Raw genomic sequence first — 26,841 nt, forward strand, 5'->3', positions numbered from 1 at the left:
AGAGCAACTGGGAAGGCCGGTGGCCACCTAGGTCACGGGACCTTGCGGCGTCATCACAACCTGCCTGCCGGGTAGTGAGCAAACTGCTCACCGTGGCAGTCACTACGCCAGAAGTGGTATGAACACTCCCAGGGATCCATGAATGTAAAGTAGAGAATGTCCACCTGCATATATTAATAAACCCATTAAAGCTATCGCGTCATACCTTTAAGGTGGAGCTTATGTGTCCCCTTCAACTTTTTTATCTTGCATTTGATTGTGCCTGAGCACGAGATTAGCAGCCATTGATTGGCCTTCATGCAGGGACCGGCTTGGGGTAGAGCAGGATCGGGATCGAGCGCAACTGAATTGGCCGTGTAGCAACGCCTGATATTTCGATTCCGATAATCTCGATGACCGTGCGACAGCGCTATAAGAGCGGCGCGGCTCTGTCAACGCTGAAAATAAAACATTGCTAGGAATAGTTTCAAGCTTCCGGGATTTCAGACTTTCAGAAGTCGAGAACGCTTGAGCCCGCTGGTATGAGGATGGAATGAGAAGCAATAGTGGAAAATCAGCAAAATAAAAAGGAAAGGTTGGGGTTATGAGAGGTGCATGCATTTTTTTTTTTTGCATTGGGCTTCGCACCACCCAGTTTTCTAGACGGACGCTTACTTCTTATTGGCTTCTAATCCGCGCTTCATTTTTGGGCGAGGAAAGCAAGTCTAATATGTTTCCAAGGGATCTTCGAGACATCAAAGTGCACCTGCACGATTGGCTGTGCTTTCGCAACCGCTAAAACATAAAACGCCAGTAGAAACCTTTCTGTGGCCTGTGGTTATTCCCCATTTAGACGCATTCCGAGTGAAGTCCAATGACGCCAGACTCGGATCTTGCAGTGAATAGGGACAGCTGGTCGAACCTTGACTGAAGTCTCGAGTCTGTGCACACCAGAGGACAGAACGGTGTTTACGGAAGACCGCTCGCCCTAAAATAGCAGCCTGTTTTATTTACTTCTCGGTCCTAAAGCATTTAAAGCACGGATTGATTCCGCGGAGAGGCGTGAGAAGAAATGAAAAAAAAAAATGTAATAATCGCACGGGAGAGGCCAAAACACGCTTCCAGAACTTACGGGCTGAAAACTGAGTTCGACTCGCGCACACGGACGACCAGGGATTAGAACCCGAGAAAACAAAGTCCGTTTACATACTAAGGATTTCATGTGATACCTCCCGCTACATCAGCTGCAGCATCAACACCGGAGTGTCTTTGAGGTGAGATTGTTTTCCCGTGGTCAGCTTGATCAATCCAGCGTTTCAAGCAGTCCAGAAAAACACTGAGCGCAGCGGCAGCACGCCACTTCGAGCGTGAAGCGACTGCGATTCGTACCTCACAATTCACCCAGAATTTGAAGCGCGGCTGTTTCGCATTAGTGGGGAGATCGGCATGCAGCCTTACGGTGAAAAAAAAATTGATGAAAATTGATGATGGCATAGCCCTGCTAGGCCATGATGTACGTAGCGCAAGCGCGGCGACATCTGGTTCGGAAGAGCTAATATATGAAAGGCGCGCATTCATCATCATCATCAGCCTGACTACACCCACTGCAGGGCAAAGCCCTCTCCCATGTCTCTCCAACTGACCCTGTCCTTTGCCAGCTGCGCCCACCCTATGCCTGCAAACTTAACAATCTCATCCGCCCACCTAACCTTCTGCCGCCCCCTGCTACGCTTGCCTTCTCTTGGAATCCACTCCGTTACTCTTAAGGACCAGGGGTTATCTTGCGTTCGCATTACATGCCCTGCCCAAGCCCATTTCTTCCTCTTGATTTCGACTAGGATGCCATTAACCCGCGTTTGTTCCCTTACCCACTCGGCCCGCTTCCGGTCTCTTAACGGTACACCTATCATTTTCCTTGTCATGCCTGACCGCAGCGGTGGCCGAGTGGTTGAGCATCCATCCGCTTCGCATGCGGGAGGTGCGGGGTTCAATCCCCAGTGCCACCGGGTACCCACCGGTGATACAATGGGTACAAGCTTTCCCCTGGTCTGGTGCTCAGCTTATTTATGGTGAAATGTTTGAGAAATAATGGGTCTTTGACCCCACCTTGAGAAATCGAAAATACCTTGCGCCATGGCGCTCTTTGGCCTCAGATGCCCTTGCGCCATAAAAAAAAAATCATCATCATCCGCCTTGCCATGCCTCGGTGGCTGTCGTTAACTTAAGCGCAACCCTTTTCGTTAGCCGCCACGTTTCTGCCCGTAGGTGAGTACCGGTAGGATACAGCTGTTGTACACTTTTCTCTTGAGGGATATTGGTAACCTACTATTCATGATCTGAGAGAACATGCCATATGCGCTCCACCCCATTCGGCTACTCCAGCTACTTTAACTATCTTATCCATATTGCTAACGACATTGCCCTCCTTGTCTCTTAACGCATACATCTGGGTTTTCCCTATGCCTACTTTCCTCTTCACCGCTATTAGGCTGTTTCCGTTCCTGACAGCATGCTCGATTCTTTCCATATTAAACTTCCTTATGTCGGATACCTTGCGCTTATTTATTTTGTGCCTTTATTCACGATTAAACACCGAGGGTTCATGCAGGGGTAAGGTGGCCTGGTGCTTTGTGGCGTAAGCGTGCTTAGACTTCTCTTTTCGGCACTATTTCCATGCAATAAAGAAAAAAAAAATCCGTCGTGGCGGAGTGGTAGCGCCTCCGCCTCAAACGCGAAATGCCGTGGTTCGCCTCCCAGCTTCGACACAGGGCTCTTTTTTCACCTTTGTGACGTCACTGCTCCTCGCGAATGCGCAGCACGGCTCTCCAGGATGCACGCGAAACTTGTCAACCTCGGCCAGTGTAGCTTACGCTACAAAATTTCCCCGTTCCGGTCGTATTATACAAATCAAGTTTAGCGTTCGGCTGTGTTTGACAAGTTACAAGAATCATTGGTGACGCCACTTCAGATGACCGGCGGCGCGGTATACGGATCAAAAACTGTACTCCGCAAGAACGAGACTACGCTATAGCGTAAAAAAAAAAAAGCCTAATGCTAGCAGTCACGCAGAACGAGGTTGGCAGAGATGACTGGTCAGGAACCAGAGAAAAGGCCAATATATGAAGGTGTCTAGCTCCTCACCAGCTTTACGGAACTGTGCGGATAGCTTGTAAGATTGTCGTCGCAGGTAGGAACTGCCACTTCTCGGAAATCATGATGCGCCTACCAAAGAAAGCAAAAAAATAGAACCCCGGAACCGCAAGGCTGCGATTGGATGAGCAGAACTATGCACGAACTAGTTTCTTCGGCTTTATACAGGCACAAACAAAATTCCGCGAAAAGGGCGTGAAAAGAACCGCGCGTCTAATGACGGCTTCGAAGCGTTACGCTGGAGTAAATTCGCATAACACGGGCTCCGCTGTCGCTTTCCGGAGTGAAAGTCGGGGATCAAAGAGTGGCGAGGGAGTAGAGAGCTTTCCAAGGGCGTACTTTTTTCAAGAAGCAGCCAGCTTCTAAAGCAGCTTAGCGGTGTCCTCTTTTCGGCATATCGACCGCGGCTGCCAGTCAAGTTGTATACATCCTAGCATTTCCACTGAGCCTGCGTCACTGTATAATCTGAAACAAGTGCGAAAACAGAGGCTTACAGCGAAGTTCAAGAAAAATTCAAGTCGGCTCAAGCACAGTTCACACCTTTTCAGCCAAATAACCTTCGACAGCGCACGCTAGCGTTTCGGGGGAGCTGAACGGCGCCTCGTAGTCACGGCTCCGACGACCCAGTAACCGACTGATGCGCTACCCGGTATTACTGTAGCAGACTGTGGCCGCTTCTCCATTGCGAGGGACCGATCTTTTTGTCGTTGGTGTCGTCATGTATATTAAAGTTGTGGCGAGAATGAGCGCGATGTTAGTGATAAGGCTATATTTAGAAAGTTTTGTTCTTTTATTTTGTTCTTCCTTTTTGCTTGCTGTAATCACTGGCACTTCTCCAGCTGCTGCCCTATGGGCAGGCATGATTTTTGTAGTGAAAAATGGCGAGCCTTGGCGGAACAGTGCCATGAAACTGCTGCCCGCAATCGCTATTTTACGTGCGACGTGATGGACAGGAATGAAAAGCAGAACTAAAGGAGAGAGGGAAGTTCGTCCTTTCGGGGACGAACTGGTTTGTCACAACCATTTCTACTTTTGTTGACGTGCAGCTGGCTGAGCCCACGTAAATCTTCGTTTACGTGTGCAGCTGTTCGTAGGAGCAGTGGCTACAAAGACAAAAAAAAACTGTTTGCATCAAGCCTGATATGTGGAGCGGATTAGCTTGACATATTATTTTAAAGCACCGCGCGAACACAAAGTGACAAACGAAGGAACACTGTGTACCTGTCGGGAATCAAACTCATGACTCATGACATAGAAGTTGGTGACCATGTGCAAGAAGATCAAACGAAGTAATGAAGATCTAGGAAGTCATGAAAGGAGACAGGGAAAGAGATAGAAAAAATTGGCGGTGGTTTAGTTTTGGTTAAACCTGGAGTGACGCGACACATCTACGGCTGGCCGAGTAGAACTTTCGCCACTTCGTTTCGCTGGGCGTTGCTTCTTCGTCTTCGTCCCACCTGACCCGGCGCATGCGCACAGCTGTTGCAGCTCGTTTCACCGGCGCGCCGCGCCGCCGGCAGCAGCAGCTGCGCCGCACCACGTGGCTGGTCACGTGACCAACCACGTGATCACGTGGTGGTGGCGACGCCGCCACCGTCACGTGCCGTCTCCACGGTCACGTGCCACCGCCACGCTGAAGGCTCGAAATGCTACCGTAATGTAGCTATCGCTACAAAAGAAGTTGAAAAATTGGTACCTTCTGCATCCAAACATCAAGTCATTCTGCTCATTTGTAAGCATCCCTTACTAAATTCCAGTTCTCTCTGTGCAATAAATATAGATTACTGTCAGGTATTTGTTTTGAGACTTCCAACTGCGCTTTTCGTGAGGACACTGAGTTAAGCATCAAATGAATAAGTGATTTTTAAAAGCCTGCTTATGCCGCCGCGGTGGCTGAGTGGTTATGGCGCTCGGCTGCTGTCCCGAAAGACCCGGGTTCGATCCCGGTCGCGGCGGTCTAATTCCGATGGAGGCGAAATTCTAGAGGCCCGTGTACTGTGCGATGTCAGTGCGCGTTAAAGAACCCCAGGTGGGCGAAATTCCCGGAGCCCTTCACTACGGCGTCTCTTATAGCCTCAGTCGCTTTGGGACGTTGAACCCCCATAATCTAAACCAAACCAAAAGCCTGCTTATACCTCCCACTATTATACAATCTTAGTCCCTCTTTACAAGATTATGGCGACTAATAATTAAATATCTTTAGCTACCTAAAATTTGGCTGGAAGTTCATGACGAGCCCCGCAAGAACCACCGGAGGCCCCCATTGGACAAATCAGGGCGAAGTGTTTAAAGACGACCGAAATAAATGTTGCATTCAGCAAGAGAAACCTCTTCAGTACAAAGAGGGCCTTTAAAGCTAATACGTTAGGTTTTGCTGGAAAATCAAAAGTATATTTAGAAGGTCCAGCCACACTCACAGCTTTTTATTCGATTACATTATGCGTTACCTTTGGAGAAAAAAAAGCAGTACCATGGTATAAAAAGCGCAAAGGGAACCAGATGAACATACAAAGCCTACGTGCACTAGGAGCGCCGAATTTCAGTTCGTTCTTGCTCCTTTTTGTCGTCACTGTGATTTAGATATTTGAAACCGGCATGCTTCTGCCAGAGGTCCGGTTTCCTTCTAGCTGTCTTTGTGCCGTCGTGTTTTTGGTGCCGTGACTCTTGGCTTCATTGTTGAAGCACACGGATTCCTGTTCGGAGTGATTTGAATTTTCCCCGGACGGATGACGGGCACATAGGAAGGCACCCAAGCGTACCGCGAAGAACTCTGAAGGCGCGAGCAAATAATAAAGCCTACACTCCGTTCGGTCGGCCGACGCGAGAAGAAGGGGCTGATTGAAATAAGCTGACTTCAGCTTTGCGTTTAGCGCAGGTGAAAGAAAAAGGATAAGCAACAATCTCAGCCCGAGACAAATCAAGAATAGTGCAGCGCCGGGAGCATCTTGTAATAAGCTCGGATTCTCATAAGATGCTAATGACGTGCTTCCGACGTCCTCTTGGTTTTGGTCTGCCACGCGGCCGGCCACGCGATGAACGGGCGCAACGAAGTGTGTTAGAAGAGACGCAGGGAAACGGCACCGTGAAGTCAAACAGCCGCGCAAATATAGAGACAAGGATACAAAAGCCGAATGAATGAAGCACGGCAGACCAGGGCGGTGACGGCAGAAGGGGCGCGTGCGTGTAAACAAAGTTCACGGTGCATTCGCGCAATGGGAAGCAAGAAGAGGCGGTGTTCGCCGAATACGGCTGCCGCGTTTCTTATTTGTGTCTTTTTTTTTAAAGCCAGGCAGCAGGAGGGGCGCAGAAAGTAAAAAAAAAACAGTCGGTGCACCATGCGTTGATTTGATGAAGCACTCCACAAGCGGTGGTGTAATTGCGAATCGCGTGGAGGACGGAAATATAGCGCTGCTTCCCGACCGGCGCTATCTTACTAGATTCACACCCCCTGCGCGTGTTCCCTCTGCGCCGAGCGCGCGAAAGATTTCGGCGTGTCGTCACTCGGAAACAGTAAACAGCGCAGAAAGACCGCCTAACTACGTGAATACGATCTGCAATGTTCGCCCAGGAATTATGCGCTTAGGTCCAAAAGCTACCGAGATACAATGTGTGAATAGATTGCTTCTCTGAGGAGCTTGCAACTCTCGTGGGGTGCGTTCTTGCATATTCAGCAGAAAAACTGAAAGAGTATTCGGTCGTGCACTACTGTCTCTTTTTTTTTTGTTCAGGCTAGATTCCGTCTGTCAGAAATTTAAGAAACTGGGGTTTATGATTTGCATAATATTCTGTTTCCATTTTTCCTCCTCCTGTGCAGAAAACGACATAACGTCCTTATTGACGCTTGCAGCATGAAATTCAGGTCGAAATTTAATAATTGAATGACTTCCTTTCCAGGTGCGTTCAGCAATAAAAAATTGAAATAAAGGCATTTTAACGTTAAATAAATGCACAGAATTGCGTCCTCAGCCTCGTATTTTCTTTTCTTTTTATTTTTGCTACAAACGGAAAAGGTTTATAGCGCGCTCGGCCATCTGAATATATCCACTCAGGACGTGCAACGGTAACCAAAAGCTTGCCCGTAGAAAAACAGGAAAAGAAATGACTGCTGGAATAAAAGATTAACGAGCGCCTATATATTATTTTGTTCAATATACTTTGCACTGCAGTTAAAGCAAGTAATTTCTGCAGAAAATCAAGCAGGGTGGCTGAATATTAAAAAATACTGTTTTTATCTCATAGAACAATGTACGCATAGTTTTTTACGACTGGTGAAAATTAGCCGCTAATATTAGGCACTTTGCGGTTTGTAACATCAAACAAATTGTAGAGGGGTTAAGGACGTTCAAAAAAAAAGAAATAGACTAATCACTCCTAAAAACGGAATATCAGCGCTAAACGCCAAGCCCATCGCTCCTCTTGCCAACTGGCTACTTCTGTCTCTCTCTCTCGTGCTGTATTCGTTTCCGCCTGTAAAGCTGTATTCTTTGCAATAACAAATAAAGTGCGGGAAAGCAAACGCTTATGTTGTCAAGGAGAAGAATCTACAATCTTCAGGAGAGTACGTAGATCTAGGGCTTGGGATGCAGGGCAGACTACAAGCAGTACGTCTGTGAATCATATGACGGAGATGGTGGTGTTATATTTAGCAGTATGTTCTGGACGAAACAAGTGTGCCCGATGAAATAAGGATAATTCGTGCGGGTTATGTGCAGTGAACCTTGCGGCTATTGTGGCTGTTGGGGAGTGTTATTCTTGCTTAATCTTGGCGTACTTCAGCTCTAAACTTAATTTTTACGGCTCAGTAATAGTTGCGTCGTTAGTGAGTGAAAAAAGGGCATATTTTTATATTAGATGAAGGCCTTTCACCTCAACGTTCGTCACTGCAAAGGTGGCGTTTTTATAAAGAGAAAGTCAGATTGCGTTTTAAGAGAAAACGCTGGTCTCAACCTATATTTTAAATTTACGGTGTGATCCTTGAGATAACTATCATGAAAGTGTGTTTTTTATTCACAGTCTAATTATGCGAATATATTTCAAATAGCTCAACTAGAATATTGTTTGTAAGGATTTTTGTGGTTTTAATTGGGGTCTGCATTGCAGGCCGTTAGCCAAAAATATTGTTAAATTATTGGAAATGTTTTCAGAGCTGCATTACCCAAGATAGGCTTTGTGCGGGAATACTGTTTTTGTACTTGCCTCAGTGAAAATGCATTGGTAAAATAATCTATGATCAGAAAGCACAAAATGGGTTGGCTGGTAATTTGGGAACGAAAATAATTTAATTTTAGGCATTATGTAAAAGAATCACCAAACATGTGTACTCCTCTCAAATAAACTGATGAAATTTCCCACGAAAACTAGAGAAAAAGCCCTTAAGGCAGAGACTGCGCTTATAAAATCACTATCGAATATAAAGAGACGAAGTCTGTGTGCACTTATTGAGTCGTGGGAATTCGTGTAGCAGGAAAACGGCTGTGCCATTCGCTACGCTGCTCTGATGCAAACTTGAAAGGTGTCAAATGAAAAGGCGAGAAACAAGCTTTCAAACGAAAGCAAAATTGCGGAGGTTGAAAAGAGATTTCGGAATTGCCATCTCATGAAGGGGAACGTCATTTCGAACACGTCAGCCGTAGACGGGAACACGGACGATTTCGAGGCGACGGAAATGCACCTGCTACAGCCGACTCACTTGAACAGGCCTGAAGATGAAGGACGCAGCGCTTAGCGAACGGACAGCAGACGAGGGGTGTGCACGAGTAGTTTTCAGCGCGCTCGTTATGCACATACTTAGGGGTCCATTCGTCGGAATATGGATGCATACGTGACGTTATAAACACAATTAATGCTCAGTAAGAAAGACCGATGAATATAGGAAAATATTTTCCGTGCAGTGCAAGTCGATAAGAAGGTAGGTATCCGTAGTGCTGTCATGTGAACATGTATTAATTTTAGTTTTCATGTTTGTTTCTTGTCGTTTGCTTTCCCTTACGGGAAAGGGGCGGGGGGTACGACATAAGGAAGAGTGAAGAGCTTGTCACATAATAAATCGTACTTTTTTTCCAATAAGCCCCTTTGCGGAATCTGTAGTTGATGGCATGCATTTTTTCATTCTCAGTACGTGCATTTTAAATGTTATTGTATTCTTTCGACACTCCTCAGAGAAGGACACTAACTTTGAAGTTTGTCTGTAGGCCACGAATGTTTGAAATGTGGCCTAATTAGTCGGACGAATCTGCGGATCCTTTTGTGCAGCTTCGCGACGATGAAGCGAAACCGTGTATATGCCACGAAACTGAGGCCTCGTGCGGTAAAATTCTCGTTACCCTGATCTGTATGCCCCTTAAAAAAATTAAGAATATTGTGATGCAATTAAGTAAAATCTAAGGCGTTTTTCGAGAGAACCTCATTACAAGTTCTGGACTAAATTGCTTTAATAGTTCTCAGTGAAGTTCGCTTCTTGATCTGTGACTGTTTTCTTTTGGTTCTTTCAGTTTGCTAGTTTCTCTTACTAGGCTAACAAAATTACCCGGCAGCACGACGTGCGTGCCATTGGAAAACAGGAAGCCATACGCGTACTAAGGAAATGCGGTGCGGTTGCGAAAGTACGGTACGAGAAGCCTATTAAGTCCAAGGGGCGCATAGACAAGTGAAGGCTTTTTCGCATACTTTAGTGCCGACATGCCCATTTTGTGCATAGCCGACTAAATGTTCCGCTTAGCGCGCGCATGCAGGCAATGGACACTGATTCGGGAAATGAAGCAGCAGCTATGCGCGTTTCTGAATACGAGCGAATTCCGTGGCCGGGGTCAGGATATGCACACTGTTTACCCTGAGAATACTTCAATATCAGATGCATGCCATCGCATTCACGCGAAAGGAGCTGTGAAATTTCTAACTTTTCTCTGAAATTGTGTTATCGTTTGGCGCTGTGTTTGAAAGCTGGGCCGGCGACACGCATAATTTTGATCGCTGTCATGCCGGGCGTCAGACGTGGTAGCGACGGGGAGTAAAGGGGAAATTAAAAAAAAAAGAACAGCTGTCAAATAGGCCTTTCGTTTTCTGAGCTACTTTTCTTTTTTGCTGAACCACGGTTGAAGATGTGCTGAAAAAAGTAAAAACGTGACACGCATGAAGGCCTTGCGAAATTTCCTGAGCGTCTATCCTGACTTTCTTTTTTCTTCATGTGGAACTTGTGTCAGCTATCCTTGTGCGCCTCGCTGACAAATCCGGAAGCGTCTTGTGGCGTCAGCAACGCATCGTAGCTTGTCGGCGCTTCGCTTCAGGGGCAACTGTTTGCACCTATGGTTAGGGTTGGGTTTGGGACGCTGTGTGGCTATAGCAAGTTATCGAATACGTGATCATAGATTGAATTATCCGTGCGCGCAGCGGTTATATCCCCCAGGAGGATCGGCTGGAGAGGGCTAATGTTTAGCCGCTGGCAAGTGTTTGACGTACCAATCTAGTGGCAGAGCTCTTGTTGTCTTTCTCGCTAAATAACCGTATATAGAAACGGCTCACGTTGAGCGGCATTCGTAATGTTGTCACTGCCACTCAGTGCCCTCGCGGCCAGTGCACGTCGAACCTTTGGGGTGCCTTACTCGTAAAGGTGGGCGTCTTCCGGATCCAAACATCTCATCTACTACTATTGTAGCTGTCAATATTGCAGGAAAACTGGGCCAGTGTAATTTGCCAGTTAATTCCCTTGGTTTTCATTCCTTCCTTTTCATTCGTCACGCCTACTGGCTGACGGAGCCAGGACTTTGCGGTGCGCTTAAACAAATCGCGAATCGTGAGAAAAAAATAAAAAACAAAAATTATGCGCCCCTGGATTGCGAATATTATCGTTATTGTATGCATTTCCTGTAATCTTATACCGCACCGTTCACGACGAGTCTCGGAGTAGGTAACACATCTGCTCGCTTTGTCGTATAATTCTCGCTTCCGACTCGGCTCTACGACATTTTAACTCTCATTTCGGAAACGAGCGCCACAGTCATAGACAATGCCACCTCAGAATAACCAAAATCTATTTGTGTTATCTCACGTGAAGCGTAAACTTTATGGTGATGATGATGATTGATTTTTATGGCGCGAGGGCAGCTTTGACCAAAGAGCGCCATGGCACAAGGTAGATTTCATTGCACAAGGTGGGGATCGAGCCCGCACGTTCCGCGTGCGAGGCGGATGCTCAAACCACTGGGCCACCTCTGCTTTTTTTCTTTATTGCACTAGGCCACCTCTGCGGTAAGTGTAAATTTTCTGAAACAAGGCAAAGTCTTTACTAACATGGCCACCAGCATCTACTGAACTCACTGTTTTCACTGGAGACGGAGCAGTTGTAAGCTAGAAAAAGTTAAAAAAGAAATGAAGCACACGTGTCGCCCTCACCGGCTATTTTTGCAAGCAAATGCCAGTGCGTCAAGAAAGATTTTCACGCGCGGACCGTTCATGCTTGACTACTCTCTCCATTCACTTCCAAACGGTTATCACGCAGTCCTTCTCGGTTTTGACGTCACGAGTTTGAATCAAGGGGGAAGGGGGGGGGGGATTTTGTCCCATTTCCTCATCAAGCAAAGCCTTTTTTTCTGTCGGAAAAAAAGAACAACGTTCCCAGGAAGAGCTACACAATTTATTTTTGCTAAAAGCGAAAAAAAATTGTAAAGAGTTGTCAGTGTCTCTTTAATTGATCGACCTTTCTAAATTTTGAAAAAACTGTAAACTGGGGCTTGGAACGTGCGACTTATTTGATTGCCTTTTGGCCGCAAACGCTTCCCAGCGGCTTGAGATGGCAGGCTGTCGCGCAAATAATGGAAATAAAATAAAATCTGTGTCGAACTTTGTCTTTGTTTTACCAAGGCAGGGTCGCTGGTTACGAATATTTTTGAAGCTAACGCCGATATGAAATTAAGAAACTCTGAAATAAAGCGTTTTCCGGCATTCAGTAAGCGAATGGTGAAACGGAAGTTATCAGACCCTTAAATGGCAGCGCCTCGCCAATCGTGCTGACAGCGAAAACGCATTAATCTTGCGGCCAACGCTGCTAAGCTGTCACGGCTTCAAAGCGTCAAAATTACGCGTGATGGTCATCGCGTCGCTTATCGAATAACGGAAGTAATTCCAGTTGATTGACACCGGGCGCGCTATGGAGACGGCTGGGCTGTCACCTAGAAAGCCCATTTGATCTTCCTCTCCTTTTTGGGGGGCGCGGCGTCGATTTTAAAGCCTCCCGCGCCATTTTTAGCTGCTTCACGGTTTGTGTAATCTTCTGTCCGTGCTTTCGGCCGCCTGTTCGAGGAGTTCACTCTCAAACGGTTTTCGGAGCTCGGCAGTCGACAGTTGCAACTGCATGTCCGAAGAGGTGATAATTAAGACAACAAAAATAATAAGCGCCGGAAATTGACTTCGTATAGCTTCAACACAGTGCGTGCCTAACATCTTTTTAAAACTGTGCAGGGACACATCCTCGAACGTCCGACGGATTGTAACACCACTCACTCAAGGTGCTGACATACGTTGTACAACGCGATAATGTTAGTCATATGCGATGCACATGCGCACAGATGAGCACCGGGAGTCTTCCGAGAGCGTGGCGCTGTGTCGATAGTGGAGAGATGACGTCAGCCGTCGTGGCGGAGGACGCGTTCCTACATGACCTGGCATCCAGCCGGTTCGTAAGCAACTGTTCGTAAGTAAGTAAGCAAGTGTTCGTAAGCAACTGCAAGGAGAGGTGAATGGGGGCGTTCATAAGAACAGCTGACGTTTCCCTTCTCATGATCTTGAATGAAAACAGGTGTCATCTTATTCACTCATCCAAACACACTTTAAGAGCCTTTGTGGGCACTCTGTATGGAGGTAAAAGGAAGGGTGCGTTTAAGAGCGAAAGAATGCCTAAAACTTCCACATATGTTCAAAATTACGAAAACGACGCACATGCAAAGCACTCGCAAAACAACATTCCACGAACAAGTTATCGATCATCGGTGTGCCTCAGAAATACATCAGTTTTTGATTGCATGTAGAATGGCATTGAAAGTTGCAAGTTGGCAGTTTATTCCAACAGCAGGCCGCCCCCCGCCCCCCCCCCCCCCCCCCACCCCAAAAAAATGGCCGATTGATTAAAAAGGCTAGTACCAGGGAACGTGGGCTCCCCTTGCAGTCCATGATAAAAAAAATAAAAAGTCCAACATGTATGTTGCGTATTTTATGTGTTCATTTTCACAGAACACAAGCATTTGTAATTTTCGAGAGCTTAGCACTTTCAATCAGCTGCACCAAGCTGCTGGCATAAACGGGCACTGCACGCACGATAGGTTCTACGTGGCTGCTCGTTGAGAGCGGAAAGTTACGTGGGTGTGTGGTCGGCGTGGCAGGTAGCTGGACGCCACATTCTCGATGCCGATCGCACAGCGTGGCTAAGCACGGCTTCCGGAATTAGTCTCGCCGCTGCAATTATGCGTGGACTGCGTGCACACACCAGCTACAGGCATCCCAGAAATCACTGTCCCTCGAATGAAATAATTCTTTTTTCTGCTCCTACGCGCGTGCCACACCAGAAAACCAATCTCTCTCACTACATGCAAGCACTTCTGTGGTCTCCATGCGTTTTGTAAATCCCCGGAGTCGAGCCGGGCGGTACAGCTATAAAATATGAATTCATGACGCGGTGCAACTAATCAGAGTCGGGCGCCCAAACGAGCGGTCGACGATTGCGCCCAGAGCTCCTACAACGCTGGTGGAGATTGTGCAGGCCTGAGAGTACGATCAGGCCACTGCCGGAGCCAGATGACAAGGCTCGTTGTCCCTCACAGAGGTGTGTGGTGTGCGATGCCAGATAAGTTAAAGGACCCTAGGCAGATTAATTAATCCAGAGCCCTCCACTATGTCGTCTCTTTCTCTCTTTGCTCTTTGACTACCTTTTCGATTCCTTCCTTCACGGCGCGGTTGAGGTGTCTACAGAGAAGAGAGACAGTTACTGCGCCTTTCCTTTCCTCGTGCCGCCGCGGTGGCTCTGTGGTTACGGTGCTCGGCTGTTGACCCGAAATACGCGGGTTCGATCCCGGCTGCGCCGGTCGCATTTCGATGGAGGCGAAATGCGAGAGGCCCGTGTACTGCGCGATGTCAGTGCACGTTAAAGAACTCAAGGAGGTCGAAATTTCCGGAGCCCTTCACTACGGCGTCCCTCGTAACCTGAGCCCCTTTGGGACGTTAAACCGCCTAAATCAAATCAAATCCTTTTTTCGTAACCAGTTATTCTCAAGCATAATGTCCACTTCTGCGAAGGCCTCAGCGACTATGGAGCAGTACCGGAAGGTATAGCCTTTCCCGCCACAATGTGCTGCGATGTCTAATTTGGCAGGTCCAGTTCTTTTTTTTCTGTGTGTGTGTGACAAGGCAGGCAAAGCAGACCGGACTAGCATTGTTTGCACCGTTGCTGGGCGTTCATGTAACGCCTTCACGATGAACTCCAGCGCACACAGCCTTCCGTAGAAGAAAAGCTTTGCCTGCAGAATTCGCTCGCAGAGAGCCAGGTGCGGCAGCTAAGTGATTAGGTTCCCCATTTCCCGCCTGGACACAGCATGGCGCGCAAGTTTATCCAAATTGGTTGGCGCTCAGCACGCGACGTAGCGGCTGTTCTATAAGACCTCTTCACTCCCCCCCTCCCCCACGCGTACTTCTTGCCTAGAACCAACGCGAGTTAGGGTGGATAAGAGCGCCTCCTGACGCTCGACAGCCGCAGGCCAACGGAGATGAAGCTGGACAGCGCACATACAGACCGGAGCAGCACTTGCCGACTGCCGAAAAGGGGAGAAGGCGCGGTGGTTCCGGAATAGCCACTCGTGTCAGCGCCCCCGAAAACAGATTGCCCATTTAGACGCGGAAACTTTGTGGAACTCTGCGAGGACCTTGCCAGCGCTGCCGCGTTCACTTCGCCTACTCGGAACAGACACATGCGTCCGCGCAGTCTCGACAAGCACCCACGTTGTGCTCGCCTCGTACTGAGGGGGTAAAAGTAATCCTATGCCTTTATTTAATCCTCTTTGCCTAATTAATCGCATTCTATAATAGCAGTACCTCTCCCATGAAGATCTACGAAGAGAAAGAGAGAGAGAAAGGGACGTGGACTATTTTTGTAGGCGCTATTTGAACGTGCATCAATTAAGACAAAAGCCAAAACCCCGGCCAAAGAAAAAACCTCGGGCTAGGACGAATTTTTCTTTAACTACGAAGTTTCTGATAAAGCTGTATATCTTTCCTTTGTAGCCGTATGGGGATGTCAATGAGTGATTACTCTCTTATATTGACTTTCTACAGACGAATCCCGAATATTCGCCTATAGCTAATCTATACACTTCCTATAGAAGTCTACGGACAATCTATAGATTTATGGCCATACACATTTAGTAGAATTTTGTTTATAGACAGTCTATGGATTGTGAATGACAGAAACAAATATCTATAGGAAGGCAATAGAGTCTATAAGAACTCTATAGACTGTCTATAGACCACTTTTATGAGGGAGTAGACTGACAGAGCTCTGTTTCTTTTCTTTGAGAACAAAATCCATTTTCTCAATGCAAATATTTGTTCCAGCGGGTCAATCTATGGCCCGCGCAATTTGCTGGAGAAGGGTACGTCATCTGACAGGTTCAACGCGTTTTTCAAAACTCTCCTTTGCAATTCGCGCCTGCCAGAAAAGCCGCAAGACTCAAGTTTCGCAGATTTGGGAGCCCCGGCGTCAGTTTGACAAAGAAGAAGCTACGAGGGGCTCAGCGCGAAAGAAATAGTGTTCTCGGGCAGTTTTTACTTGATTGTCGACCGCCCTTATTTCACCCCCACCTCGGTTACATGCACGCTTGTGCAGGTGCATGAAAATTATAACCCCCGTGAGCCTCACATGCGTTTACTCCTTTTACGATTTGTCAACTCCTATCAAAGATTTATCAAACCACCGAGGCTCTGGTGGTTGTGCACCTCATTTTGCTCATACTTTCATATTCATAAAACCCACTGGTCAACTCAGCCGTGAAATAACAAATTTTGAAAATTGCACACCAGGCCGAATGATCTGTAACCAGCCAGGCCTTTATCGAGTTATGAAAAAAATGAAGTGGACTTTCTTGATTATTTGTAATCGCTCCCGTCAACGCCCGCACTGCCTGCGAGCTGTTTTTCTGCCCATTATATCGTTTGCACGAATGGTGCTATTAATGTATAAATTCCAACCAAATGTTACTTTATTTGCTGCTAACAAGTTTTCGTCGCGTTTTTTTTAAAAGAAACCTTTAAATTGAAAACCTTTATTTCATTTATGTTTTTGTTGCTTTTTGCGCCGAAAAATCATAACAGGTTTCTTGCACGGCTCCTCAATTTGAATTTTTTTTAAGTCTTTAAAACGCTGTTGAGAATCTAAAAATAGTAGCATCAGAAAGGGCCGGTCACGTGTAACTGCCCGGAAGTTAAAACAGAAGAACAATGAATTAGAGGTGGGTGTGGGGGACTGGTTAGGCACAAAAAAAGAACTTGATGAGTTTTTCAAAATACCAAATTGTACAGCACAACCGCGAGACAGTGCGATCGAGAGGACGCTTGCCATCGCCGGCAAAAAATTGGCTTCTATCATTTATTGCTGCTTTGTGCCAAATCCTTGGCAGTGCGCTCACTGTGGCTACGCTCCATGCTTTGTTGACGTGGCGTTATGATCATCGTCATCTGTCACAGTAGCTGAAAGGTAACGGCAGTCATGAAGGCGACACAGTACAAGGAGCAGTCGTATTAGGGACGAAAGTCTCCAATAACTCAGCGTCGCGGAAACGTACAGTGTATGGGTGAAGTTCAGTACCAACCATTTTGTACTAACGTTGATATATGTATCTTTCTGTTGGAATAAAAACGTGTTTGTAGGGCTTGCGGTCGTCGTCTGCCAAGCATTCCTTTTTTTTTTCGTTCGCGCTGACAAAGGCGTGAAATTAAATTGAGCATAGTTAACATGAGGAAAAACTGCATTGCTGTATGCACCCCATGTTTATTGCTACTACCTGCGTGAAGGTATACTCTCAATTATTTTCCGCAATTCACAGTGCGACCTCTGCGTCAACAAGCGCTTTCACACTGGCCGCGTTGGGGCTTCATACAAGTGTCATCAATCTCTGCCAATACCAAGTAATTTGCATACGCATATTTGAGTTATTTATTTAAAATCAAGGTTGATTGCATTGTTGACGGGAATTTGCACTTGTCTGTGGCCTCCCTCCTAACAAACAAACAAACGCAGTGAACGATATGATAAAGAGGACGTTGGGGAGAGGCGCTTTGCATTAAAGAACAGTGCTGCGTGAGCTACGTGTATGCAAAACGGAGTGATGGCTAATAATGCGATATTTATTTATTTAATTTATTTGTTTTATTTGTTTGTTTGCTTGTTTGTTGATTTATTTATTTATTTTAAAGACCCAGTGTATGGGGCATTACATGAGGGTTGGTCATGAGAGACTACAAGGTGATGGCCTCGATCTTTTTCTTGAATTCGATGGGGTTCGTAAGGTGTACGGCTTCTGGCGGCAGATCCTCTCAGTCACGAGATGAATTGACAAAAAAAGATCGGAAATGAGATGTCGTTCTTGCGGGGGGAGGGTGCACGGTCTTGTTGTGACCAATGCGGCTGGAGAGAAATGTGGTGCTGATATGATTGATGCTTTTAAACATGAATGGTAAAACTTATGGAACAGGTATAACCCAGATATTTTTCTTCTGGTTTCAAGATGAGACAAGATACCACTAGATTTTAGAGAAGACACACTAGTATAATATGAGTAATCTCACTAAATGAAGCGGATAGCAGATTTTGTATTTTTTCGAGCGTTAGTCAGAGGTTTGACTGATGAGGGTCCCATACTGCTGAAGCGGGTTCTAACTTAGGTCGGACGGAAGTTTGGTAAGGTAATAGTTCGATGGAAGGGGTAGCAAAACGAAGATTGCGACGTAGAAAGCCAAGGGCGCGGTTAGCGCCACTAGCGATGTTCGTCCTAACTGATGATCATGTTAGAGTATGTGTCAAAGTAATGCCCAAATGCTTAGAGGCGAGAACTAAAGGTCACAAAATACAGAAAAAAACAATCTATCTACAGGTTTTAATCCTTTGAAGTTCAACTGGCTGGGCGTCTCCAGGTTCTTTTTTTCCTGATTTGCTTCTGTCTGTGCTACCGCGGCGGATCGGCAGAGAAGTGCAGTCGTGTTAGCGCTGTAGCGCTGCGTCTGTCTAACTCCCACGAGTCCTTTCTAGGCCCACTGTGCGCTGCGCATCGAGTGATTTCTTTTGGCTATAGCGCTTTAGTGAACGGTGTGCTCCTCAAGGAGGAGGCGAGAGTCCGGGTTCTGAGACGCGGACATGGGGCTGCGACGGCAGGGCGCCCATCTCGCTGACGAGTTCCTTCTCTCGCTTTCTTCCGCAGTGACGTGCCTGACGTGCAGCGTGCTCACGCTGTCGGCCATCTCGTGCGACCGCTTCATCGCCATCATGTTCCCGCTGCAGGCGCACGTGCGCGTCACCAAGCAGCGCACGAGCGCCGTAATCGCCGTCATCTGGGTCACCTCGGCCGCCATCTCCGTGCCTTTGATCGTGTTCTCCCGCCTCTACACCGTCTCGGTGAGTACGCCGCCCGCTCTTCGTTTATTACTGTGGGCGCGGCCGGCCAGCTTGTCGAGCCGCATTCGAAGCGAGGAAGAGGCGTGGTCAATGAATAGCTGCACGAAACGCGCATATGCGATAGATGATCGGTTTTTTTCTGAATTCACAGCTAAACGGAGCAGTGTTTGGTTGGCATGCGTAGGAGAAGGAGGAAGCGGTCATCAAAGGACGTTTTGTTTTTGTTTTCTTTTTCTCCTTCGTTTCATAACTACTGAATTTCTGCGCGCAGCTATGCCTCGACTGTTGGGCATGCCGTGGTGGAGTTATCCGGATTGATTTACAACCGCACGGAGTTGTTTAGAGAGCACCGACATCTGAATAAATGAGTGTTTTGCATTTCAAATGCCGTGAAATAAGGGGCCCATCCCGTGACCTAGTGTTCAGTAGCAGCAAGCCATATCTACGAAGTCAGCAGCGTGGGGCTATGGTAGCTATGGTTTTGGTGAAAACCCAAAATGTGCGAAAGTTAGCTATAGCACGCGCTGTTTTCTTACTTACGTTGCCTTATAATGGATGGACATGATTAAAAGCGATGCAGTTGGACTTGAAGGTACAGTAGGGCCTATGTATGCGGCTCCATAGATGCAAGTCAAAGGCACAGACGCATGTTATGTGTAGGGCGTGGAATTTTTATGTGTCAAAGAAAAAAAAGCGATAAAAACGCATCGAATTCAATTTTCAAAATCCGATTTCAACGGCAAATGTTCAGTATATGTATGGCACGCAAGCCATAGCTAGCTGCCTATTGAGTAGGAGTTACCCTCAATCAGAGGACAAAAAAAAAACGACTTCTGCTGATCCTACTGCTGTTCGCTGTCATCACCTGCCTAGGGCAGTTACTTTGTTAAGTAGGTTTATCAACTGCATGTAAGGGGACTGGTGCGACAGCGTGCATAAGCGTCACGAAATATTTCATGTTCTGACTAGCCCGACGGCTAGGCGGCCGTTCCGTAGCTAGCGTCAACACAGACTACGTAATCCGCATCGTCCTCTCGCTGAATCCGGCGAAGCCACCAAATGATGAAGAGGCAACCCAACTTTTGGTAGTCAACTTTCACTTCAGTTTTTGTCTTGCGTTTCCTCCACTTACCTTCTCTTACTTTGTTAAATGGCCATACTGTTTCTTTGTTCACGCATAGCTTGAAATACGATTATTTTGTGCGTTAATTACTTCTAAATCGAATCCTAGGGTTAGCAAAAAGGGCAGGGTATACTACAAGCGGCGTTTATCCGCATAATATTAGCACTTTACACCACCGGAAATAACCGGTAATTCATTCGTCGAAAGTAACAATCATCGAAAAAAAACAAACTAAGAACTACTTTCTCAAATAAACTCGAAAAAAAAGTCTGCTGAATTCTCAACAAAATAAAAGCTGATAATTCAACCACTAGTTATGTCGCATCGAGAAAGGAAGACAGACCACCCTAAGTTGGCAAAAAAAGCAACAAAAAGAAATACCGAGTGAGAAAAACGCGGCGCATATGGATCGGCCCCAGCATGCCGTTCCAAATCTCCAAAAAATACTTCCACTCAGCCCTTTCACTGTTTCACTCAGCCCTCTTGCTGATGGCCTTTTGGGTTTTCAAAAAGAGGGTACTCCTTCTTGCTTGTGCTTCCGAAGGGAGTGCACTTAGGTTAGTTTAAGTTATCTCATTGAACGGTCTTCTACTTTGCAGACACCAAACGCAGGAAAAAAAGTCTGTCCTCGTCGCGTCAAGTCTAGGGCACGATACTGCACGATGAAAACTCCAAAATAAAGCATAGTTTGACAAAGCTATGTCGACCCAAAAATGATGCCGGGGTGCTCTGATGAGCCTACAGGAACTCGCAGGAAGTCTGAAATTGGTGTCTTTTGTGTACAAAAGGAGGCACAAAATCTCGGCGTGTTTGGGCTCAAAGGAGCCGCCCAGTTCCTTGTCATGCCTCTGTGACCAGCTCTGGCAACTTGTTTCTTCATGCCCCCAAAATACCAACATGACTGAACGCTCATCGAAACCCTGTCGCAGCAGGAAAGAGCAGCGTTAATGAGCTTGGCGATCACGAAGGATATTTTGGAGCAGCCTAAGCTTCGAGGAAGTCTCTTATTCTTTGATCGAGCCATCCCCGGAGGGCTCTGTACGTTGCCAAACTGTACAGGCTCGATCGCTTTGAATCGTTCCACGCAAAAGATTTTGGAAAGTTGTGATATAGAGTAGAGCAGTGTTCTTTTTGTTGCTGTTGTGGTTCCTGGAGAAACAAAGTGAGGCGTAAGTGCGGAGGAAAGAAGTAGGGCAACAGAGGTATGGGAAGCGAGCACTAGTAATAAGATTGCCACTGGAAAAAATGTTCTTTAATCCCTAATGCGCACGATCAAGCGAAGTCCATTAGCGATCCTGAATGTTTCGAAATTTTAAGTTCAGGCCGTCCCTCCAAACGCGCTGCTGGAAATGCTCAGTGGTTTTCCCGGCAAGCAGTAACGTTAGCTGTAATGCGCGGTAGCGCTGCGCCATAACTTTCTATCGTATTTCTGCCACTTTGTGCCCCGGTAACTAACGGTAAGCACGAACAGAATATTCGCTATGCGTGCAGCACCACAGCAATGTTGGTCTGCATGTGTGCGCTTTCTGTTGCTGAGAGAAGAAAAATATGGCGATAGAAAGTGCGAAGTTCCTCGTAGGCCATTCTGAACACGCCCGTCTTTCCTCTTCAGCATCGTAACGCGAGATGCCCAGTTTTCCCCTTTCGGCCTTCGGGGAATTAAGGTTGACAACAACACGACCTCAGCACTGTGTCGCGCGATTTATTCATTACTATATTTTTTTTTTGGCTGGGACATACCTCCGTTCTTTCTGCGCCGAGCTACAGACAACCGCTTGGTTTTCAATTCTGGCGGTTCTTTCTGGTTCCAAAATGAGATGTTGAGGAAATGTGAGAGGGTGAGGAAATATGAGAGGTTATTTAGTACGAAATTCTATCTTAGTTAATGTACGGAAACTGACTTTAATGCCCATTACGCCAACGGCAACGAGAAGTGCACAGTAGCTTTCGCGCGACGAAGATGAAGGAGCAACGCGAGCTCGTTTCTTTATCCGCTTTTACCGCACGCATTTATCTTTGCATGACTGGTATTTATGCATTAAATTTCTTCCAAACCAGCCCTCGGCGTAGAAAACAGGGAAAGAAGATCAACGCTTTTGGCAGTGATTTATGCGTTCTTGCGAGGCCATTAGCACTGGCACATATTAACTGGTTTGCCTACTTTCTTCGCTTTGAAAAAAAAAGTGCAAATAAAGTAGCATCGCGAAGTGCAGAGGAAACTCTGGCAAAAACGCCGTGCTCAAAGTGCGATCATTGTGAGCAGTGTGGACGCATAACTCTTGAACTGTTCACCTGCTGCGTTCCTCTGCTTGAAGTACGATAACGTACAACTCGGGATTAAAGTTCGGACGGAGTTCGGATCATAGTCAGCGCCTATAAGTTACTTCGGAAGATTACTTAACCTTTTGAGACGCCGCTCGCTAGTTCTGTTCAAACAGCCAGCGAAAATTCCGCCTAATTATGCAGGCATCGCGAACGGCAATTAGTTTTTAACGCGAAACGTTCGCTGTCAATTTTCCACAGGTATGTATACAAACTTTTATGCAAAACACCGCAGTGGTTTGTAATTACAACATAAAAAGAATATGGCTTCTAAGGTGAGAACTTGGGAGATCGTGGATCACATATAGTTTTTTTTTTCAAGAAGTTGTACGTGACGCTGAAAATTCAGAATAAAATGTCATTAACGCGAGTGACAAAATCTGTCTATATGGCTGTGTGCAGGTGCATGCATACCGCCAAGGTATTTTGAAGAATGTTGGGAGCTGCGTTTCACAGCCACCACAAAAAAGCACGCCGGTTGAGATATGGAGAGGGATAAATCGTAAGAAGTCCCTTCTCTCTGTACCATACTCTCAGGAAAAGTTGCAAGCTCGTAATCAAAAGGTCAAAATCGAAACAAATCTGGAAGAGTTAAGAGATAAACGAAACGTTTGGACATATAATGCAATAGTCAGTGCCTCGTAAACGATGTGATTCCACCTCGTGTTGTGTTTTATATGCTGCCATCGTAAAGGGAACATATAAAGGCAAATTGCATAATTTCTGTTTTTGGCAAAAGCTAGCAATATGCGCACACTTCTCGCTCTTTTTCGGATTGGCTGAAATAGCGTCTAACAGTACTTTGTTTAGGAGAGAATTAAAATTATATCGGGCTGCAATCCCTTAATTTGAAGGTGCAGCTTGATAGTTATATGAAAATCGAACGCGGGCAGTGACAGGGAGAAAGTCGTTTATCTTGCCGCGGAAAAAAAAAGCAAAGGCCACGAGTTCTGCGACACCTCCAGTACACTGCAGCCATTGCCACGAAAGTTTAGCGAGCTGTATAAAGGTCTGCCGGTGCCTACATCAGCTGCAGCAATATAAAACCTCCAGTCGTTATGTCGCCGCTGTTCCATACACCTGAGCCATTTTAGCTTCCAAAATGATCCACCGTGCCGCGGAAACTGTGGCTCTGGATTCTGAGCCGTTCGCTCTCGGAAATATATTGCGTTCAGAGCGCGTCGATTGGCTCTGGCTGCGGGATGGGTCGTGAGAATTGTGCAGCGAGAGAGAGAAAAAAATCTTATTTGAGTGTTCCCACTTACAGTTCGCATCAATTTGGCGTCACTAGATGGATTCGTTTTCAGGCGTTCTCTGCGGCTGTTTCGCACGCTGATTTCAATTGCAAACGAGACTGTACGCCCAGGTCACGGGTTGCGAGGAGGATTCTGAGTACCTGCGTGTTAAAAAAAAATTAAGAAGAAAAATAGACAGCGAGAAATCCTTGCATACGAAATCGGAGTTAGCCAGAGCAGTAATGTTGTCCGAAAGTGCATGGCACCAGTGTTCGGCTTCGCTGTAACGCTGAGAGCACGTCGCGCATGCTTTTCGTACTTTATGGACGTTAGGGACGTTTATTAGACGAGTGTGCCGAAAACATTCTATGAGATGCGCTGCTGCTTAAAACTTTCTGTAGCATAGCCATGGCGTGCTCGCAGTAACGCCAGACCAGGGAAGCAGCAGCGTAGTCAGTGGAACCAGAAACGAACGTTTATGCATAGGTGTAGGGCGTATTTATAAGTAGCCTAGTGGCAGGAAGATAGGAAGGAGCACGTGTTAGTCGTGATAGTCCGAAGCTCTGAAGGATCGCCAGATAAGGCGATAAAAGGTGCGCGCACGCGCACTTGGAAAACACATGAAGTTGCAACGTTCCTTCCCCCTCAGAAATGAAAGTGTAGTACTGGCTTGCGTTCTCTCGTTGAGCGCCTCAGAGTTTGTTGTGCGACACCTGTATTCAACGGGGCCACCGGCATATCTGGTGCAGGAAGACCTGGGGAACCGGTGCCATTTGGGGTGCGCCGAGCACTCATGCCTTCATCCGGTTTCTCCGTTTCTGGAAGTTGTAGTTGTACGTGTTGCATGGTCTGGCTCACTGCAATGTGTGTTGGTTGTAGTTACTGCCGGGTTATCCCCTGGGGCTTCTGGTCGCGGGCGGACCTGGTCTACGTGCCGCTGGACGACTCCGTCCGATGTTTCCACGGTAACCATTCTCGTTCCAGACGTCTTCACATGGCCGGGCGTCCACTTGCTCCCCGCACCGTAATTGCGGGCATACACCTCACTTCCAAGTAGTGGCAGCCAGTCATCGTGGTTCTCTTTTGGTCCTGGAAGTGCTGGAGGAAAGCATGTGTCCAAGCGTGAGCGTGTTTGATAGCCCAAAAGAAGCTCTGCTGGGGATTTACCCGATTTTCGCGGAGTCCTCCAGCAGTTAAAAAACAACCGTACCAGGTTCTCTTCCAGGTTTCCTTCCCTCATTTTTCGAAGGCCATCTTGTATAGTTCGCACTGCCTTTTCCGCCGCACCATTAGACTGGGGATGGTATGGAGCACATCGAAGGTGCACAATGCTGTTGTTTGCCAAGAACGGCGTGAAGTCTTGACTGGTAAACTGGGTTCCGTTGTCAGAAAAGATCGTGCGGGGTATTCTAACCTGCTGAAAATGTCACGCAGACAGTTAATGGTAGCCTGCGTTGAAGCGTGCGACAAAGGTACTGCTTCGAGCCATTTGGTATGTGCGTCGACTACTACGAGTATCATTTTTCCGCAGATCGTTCCCTCGTAGTCAATGTGAATACGGGACCACCTTTCGCCTGTTTCAGGCCAGTTAACGGAGGGGGCCGCGGCTGGCAGCGGCAGATTTTTCACACAGTTCTGGCACTGAGCAGACAACTCTTCAATATTTCTGTCGAGGCTTGGCCACCAGAACAAAGAACGTGCGACAGATTTCATTGCCGGTGAACCCTGGTGCGTTTCATGTAGAAGATTCAGCACTCGCTCCCTAGCTTCGGTCGGTATTATGACCTTATTACCCCAGTAAACCAGTTCATGTGCTATGGATAGTTCGAGCTTACGGTCAAAAAACGATAGTACGGTCCGGGTCCTTACGTTTGCGTTTCTGGGCCACCCATGTAATATGTACACTTTGACCTCGACCAGGACAGGGTCAGAAGACGTTAATGCCTTCAGCTCACGCGTTGTCACAGCGCCATAATTCAGCTGGTTCAGTGACAGCACATATTCGGGTGGCTCACCGTCGTCGTCAGCATCCGGAGATCGCTGCGGTAGTCGGCTCATCATTGTTCAGCATCTGTCGTCCTGGTGCGTACTGTAGCCGGTATCGGTAGGCCCCCAGGTGGAGCGCTCAACGTTGTATCCGTGCGGTGGCCATTGGGGGCGTCTGCTTGTCTGATCTCAGCATGCCCAGCAGTGGCTGATGATCAGTCACCAGGGTAAATTCCCGACCTAGAAGGTAGTCACGGAATTTCGTGACGCCGATTACCAGTGCCTCTCGCTCGAGCTGTGAATCTTTGCGCTCCGCCTGCGTTAATGTTCGCGAGCGGAACACGATGGGCCTGTGATCGTTACCAGTCGTGTGAAACAAAACAGCTCCCACACCGTACGGAGACGCGTCACATTCAAGTTTAAGTTCCTTCGAAGGGTCGAAATGTACGAGAACATTAGCTGTTTTAACGTTTTGCTTGGCACGATCAAATTCGAGCTCTTGAGGCTGTTTCCATTGCCAGCGTGCATTCTTTTCAAGCAGTTGATGCAATGGAGCAAGTGTGGTTGACATGTTCGGCAGAAACCTCGCGTAAAAAGTAACCATACCCAAAAAACGAACGTAGCTTGCCGACATTACATGGGCTGGGTGCCTGCATGATAGCGTAAAGGTTTTTCTCTGTCGGATGAAGCCCATCGCGATCGATGCGATGTCCTAGATAAGTTACTGCTGGGCTGCGCAACTTGCACTTATCGAACCTGAGCCTTACCCCACGCTCTCGGAAGCCCTCCAAGACGTTTTTCAGCCTCTCATCGCTGTCACTCGCTCTTTTGGAAATGAGCACATCGTGCAGGTAAGCCTGTGCTCCTGGAAGGCCAGCCAAAACCTCATCCATTTATCTTTGGAAAATCGCTGGCGCAGAGGCTATCCCGAAAGGAAGCCTGTTGTATCAAAATAGCCCTTTTGGCGTATCAATGACACAAACTTTCTCAGAGTCATCATCTAGCGCCACTTGACTGTATGCATCCCGTAAATCCAGAGTGCTGATATAGTCCCCATCGTGTAGTTGGGCAAACATATCCTCAATGATTGGCAATGGGTATTGCTCAGTTCCACACGCTGGATTTACTGTGGCCTTGAGCACTTTCTTGAGCACTGTGAATATGGGCGTTGCCCATTCAGAGTGTGCCACCGGCGACAGTACGCCCAGTAATACTAAACGGTCCAAGTGACACTGCTCACGTAGCGCATATGGAATGGATCTGGCCTTACAGAACTTGGGTACGGCGCCTTCCTTCATGTGCAGGCTGGCTGGAGGACCCTTTATTAGTCCCAGTTCTTCGGAGAACACGTCGTGGTAGTCATGGAATATGCTGTTCACGCTGGATTTGCTTGCTTCTTTTCT

The 26,841-nt window shown here is 47.1% G+C and overlaps 1 protein-coding gene and 1 pseudogene across 1 annotated transcript in view; one reads left to right on the plus strand and one right to left on the minus strand.

Annotated features, from left to right (window-relative positions):
• Positions 1–26,841, plus strand: part of LOC144114924 (QRFP-like peptide receptor) — a 587,744-nt gene that overhangs the window by 96,069 nt on the left and 464,834 nt on the right. Inside the window, exon 2 of the mRNA XM_077648955.1 lies at positions 18,579–18,772. Coding sequence (XP_077505081.1) covers positions 18,579–18,772 — 194 coding nt within the window. The remainder of the gene's footprint in view (positions 1–18,578; positions 18,773–26,841) is intronic.
• On the minus strand, positions 24,098–25,604 carry LOC144116432 (uncharacterized; annotated as a pseudogene).

Source organism: Amblyomma americanum, chromosome 1 (assembly GCF_052857255.1).
Source record: "Amblyomma americanum isolate KBUSLIRL-KWMA chromosome 1, ASM5285725v1, whole genome shotgun sequence".
NCBI classification, from domain to species: Eukaryota; Metazoa; Arthropoda; class Arachnida; order Ixodida; family Ixodidae; genus Amblyomma; species Amblyomma americanum.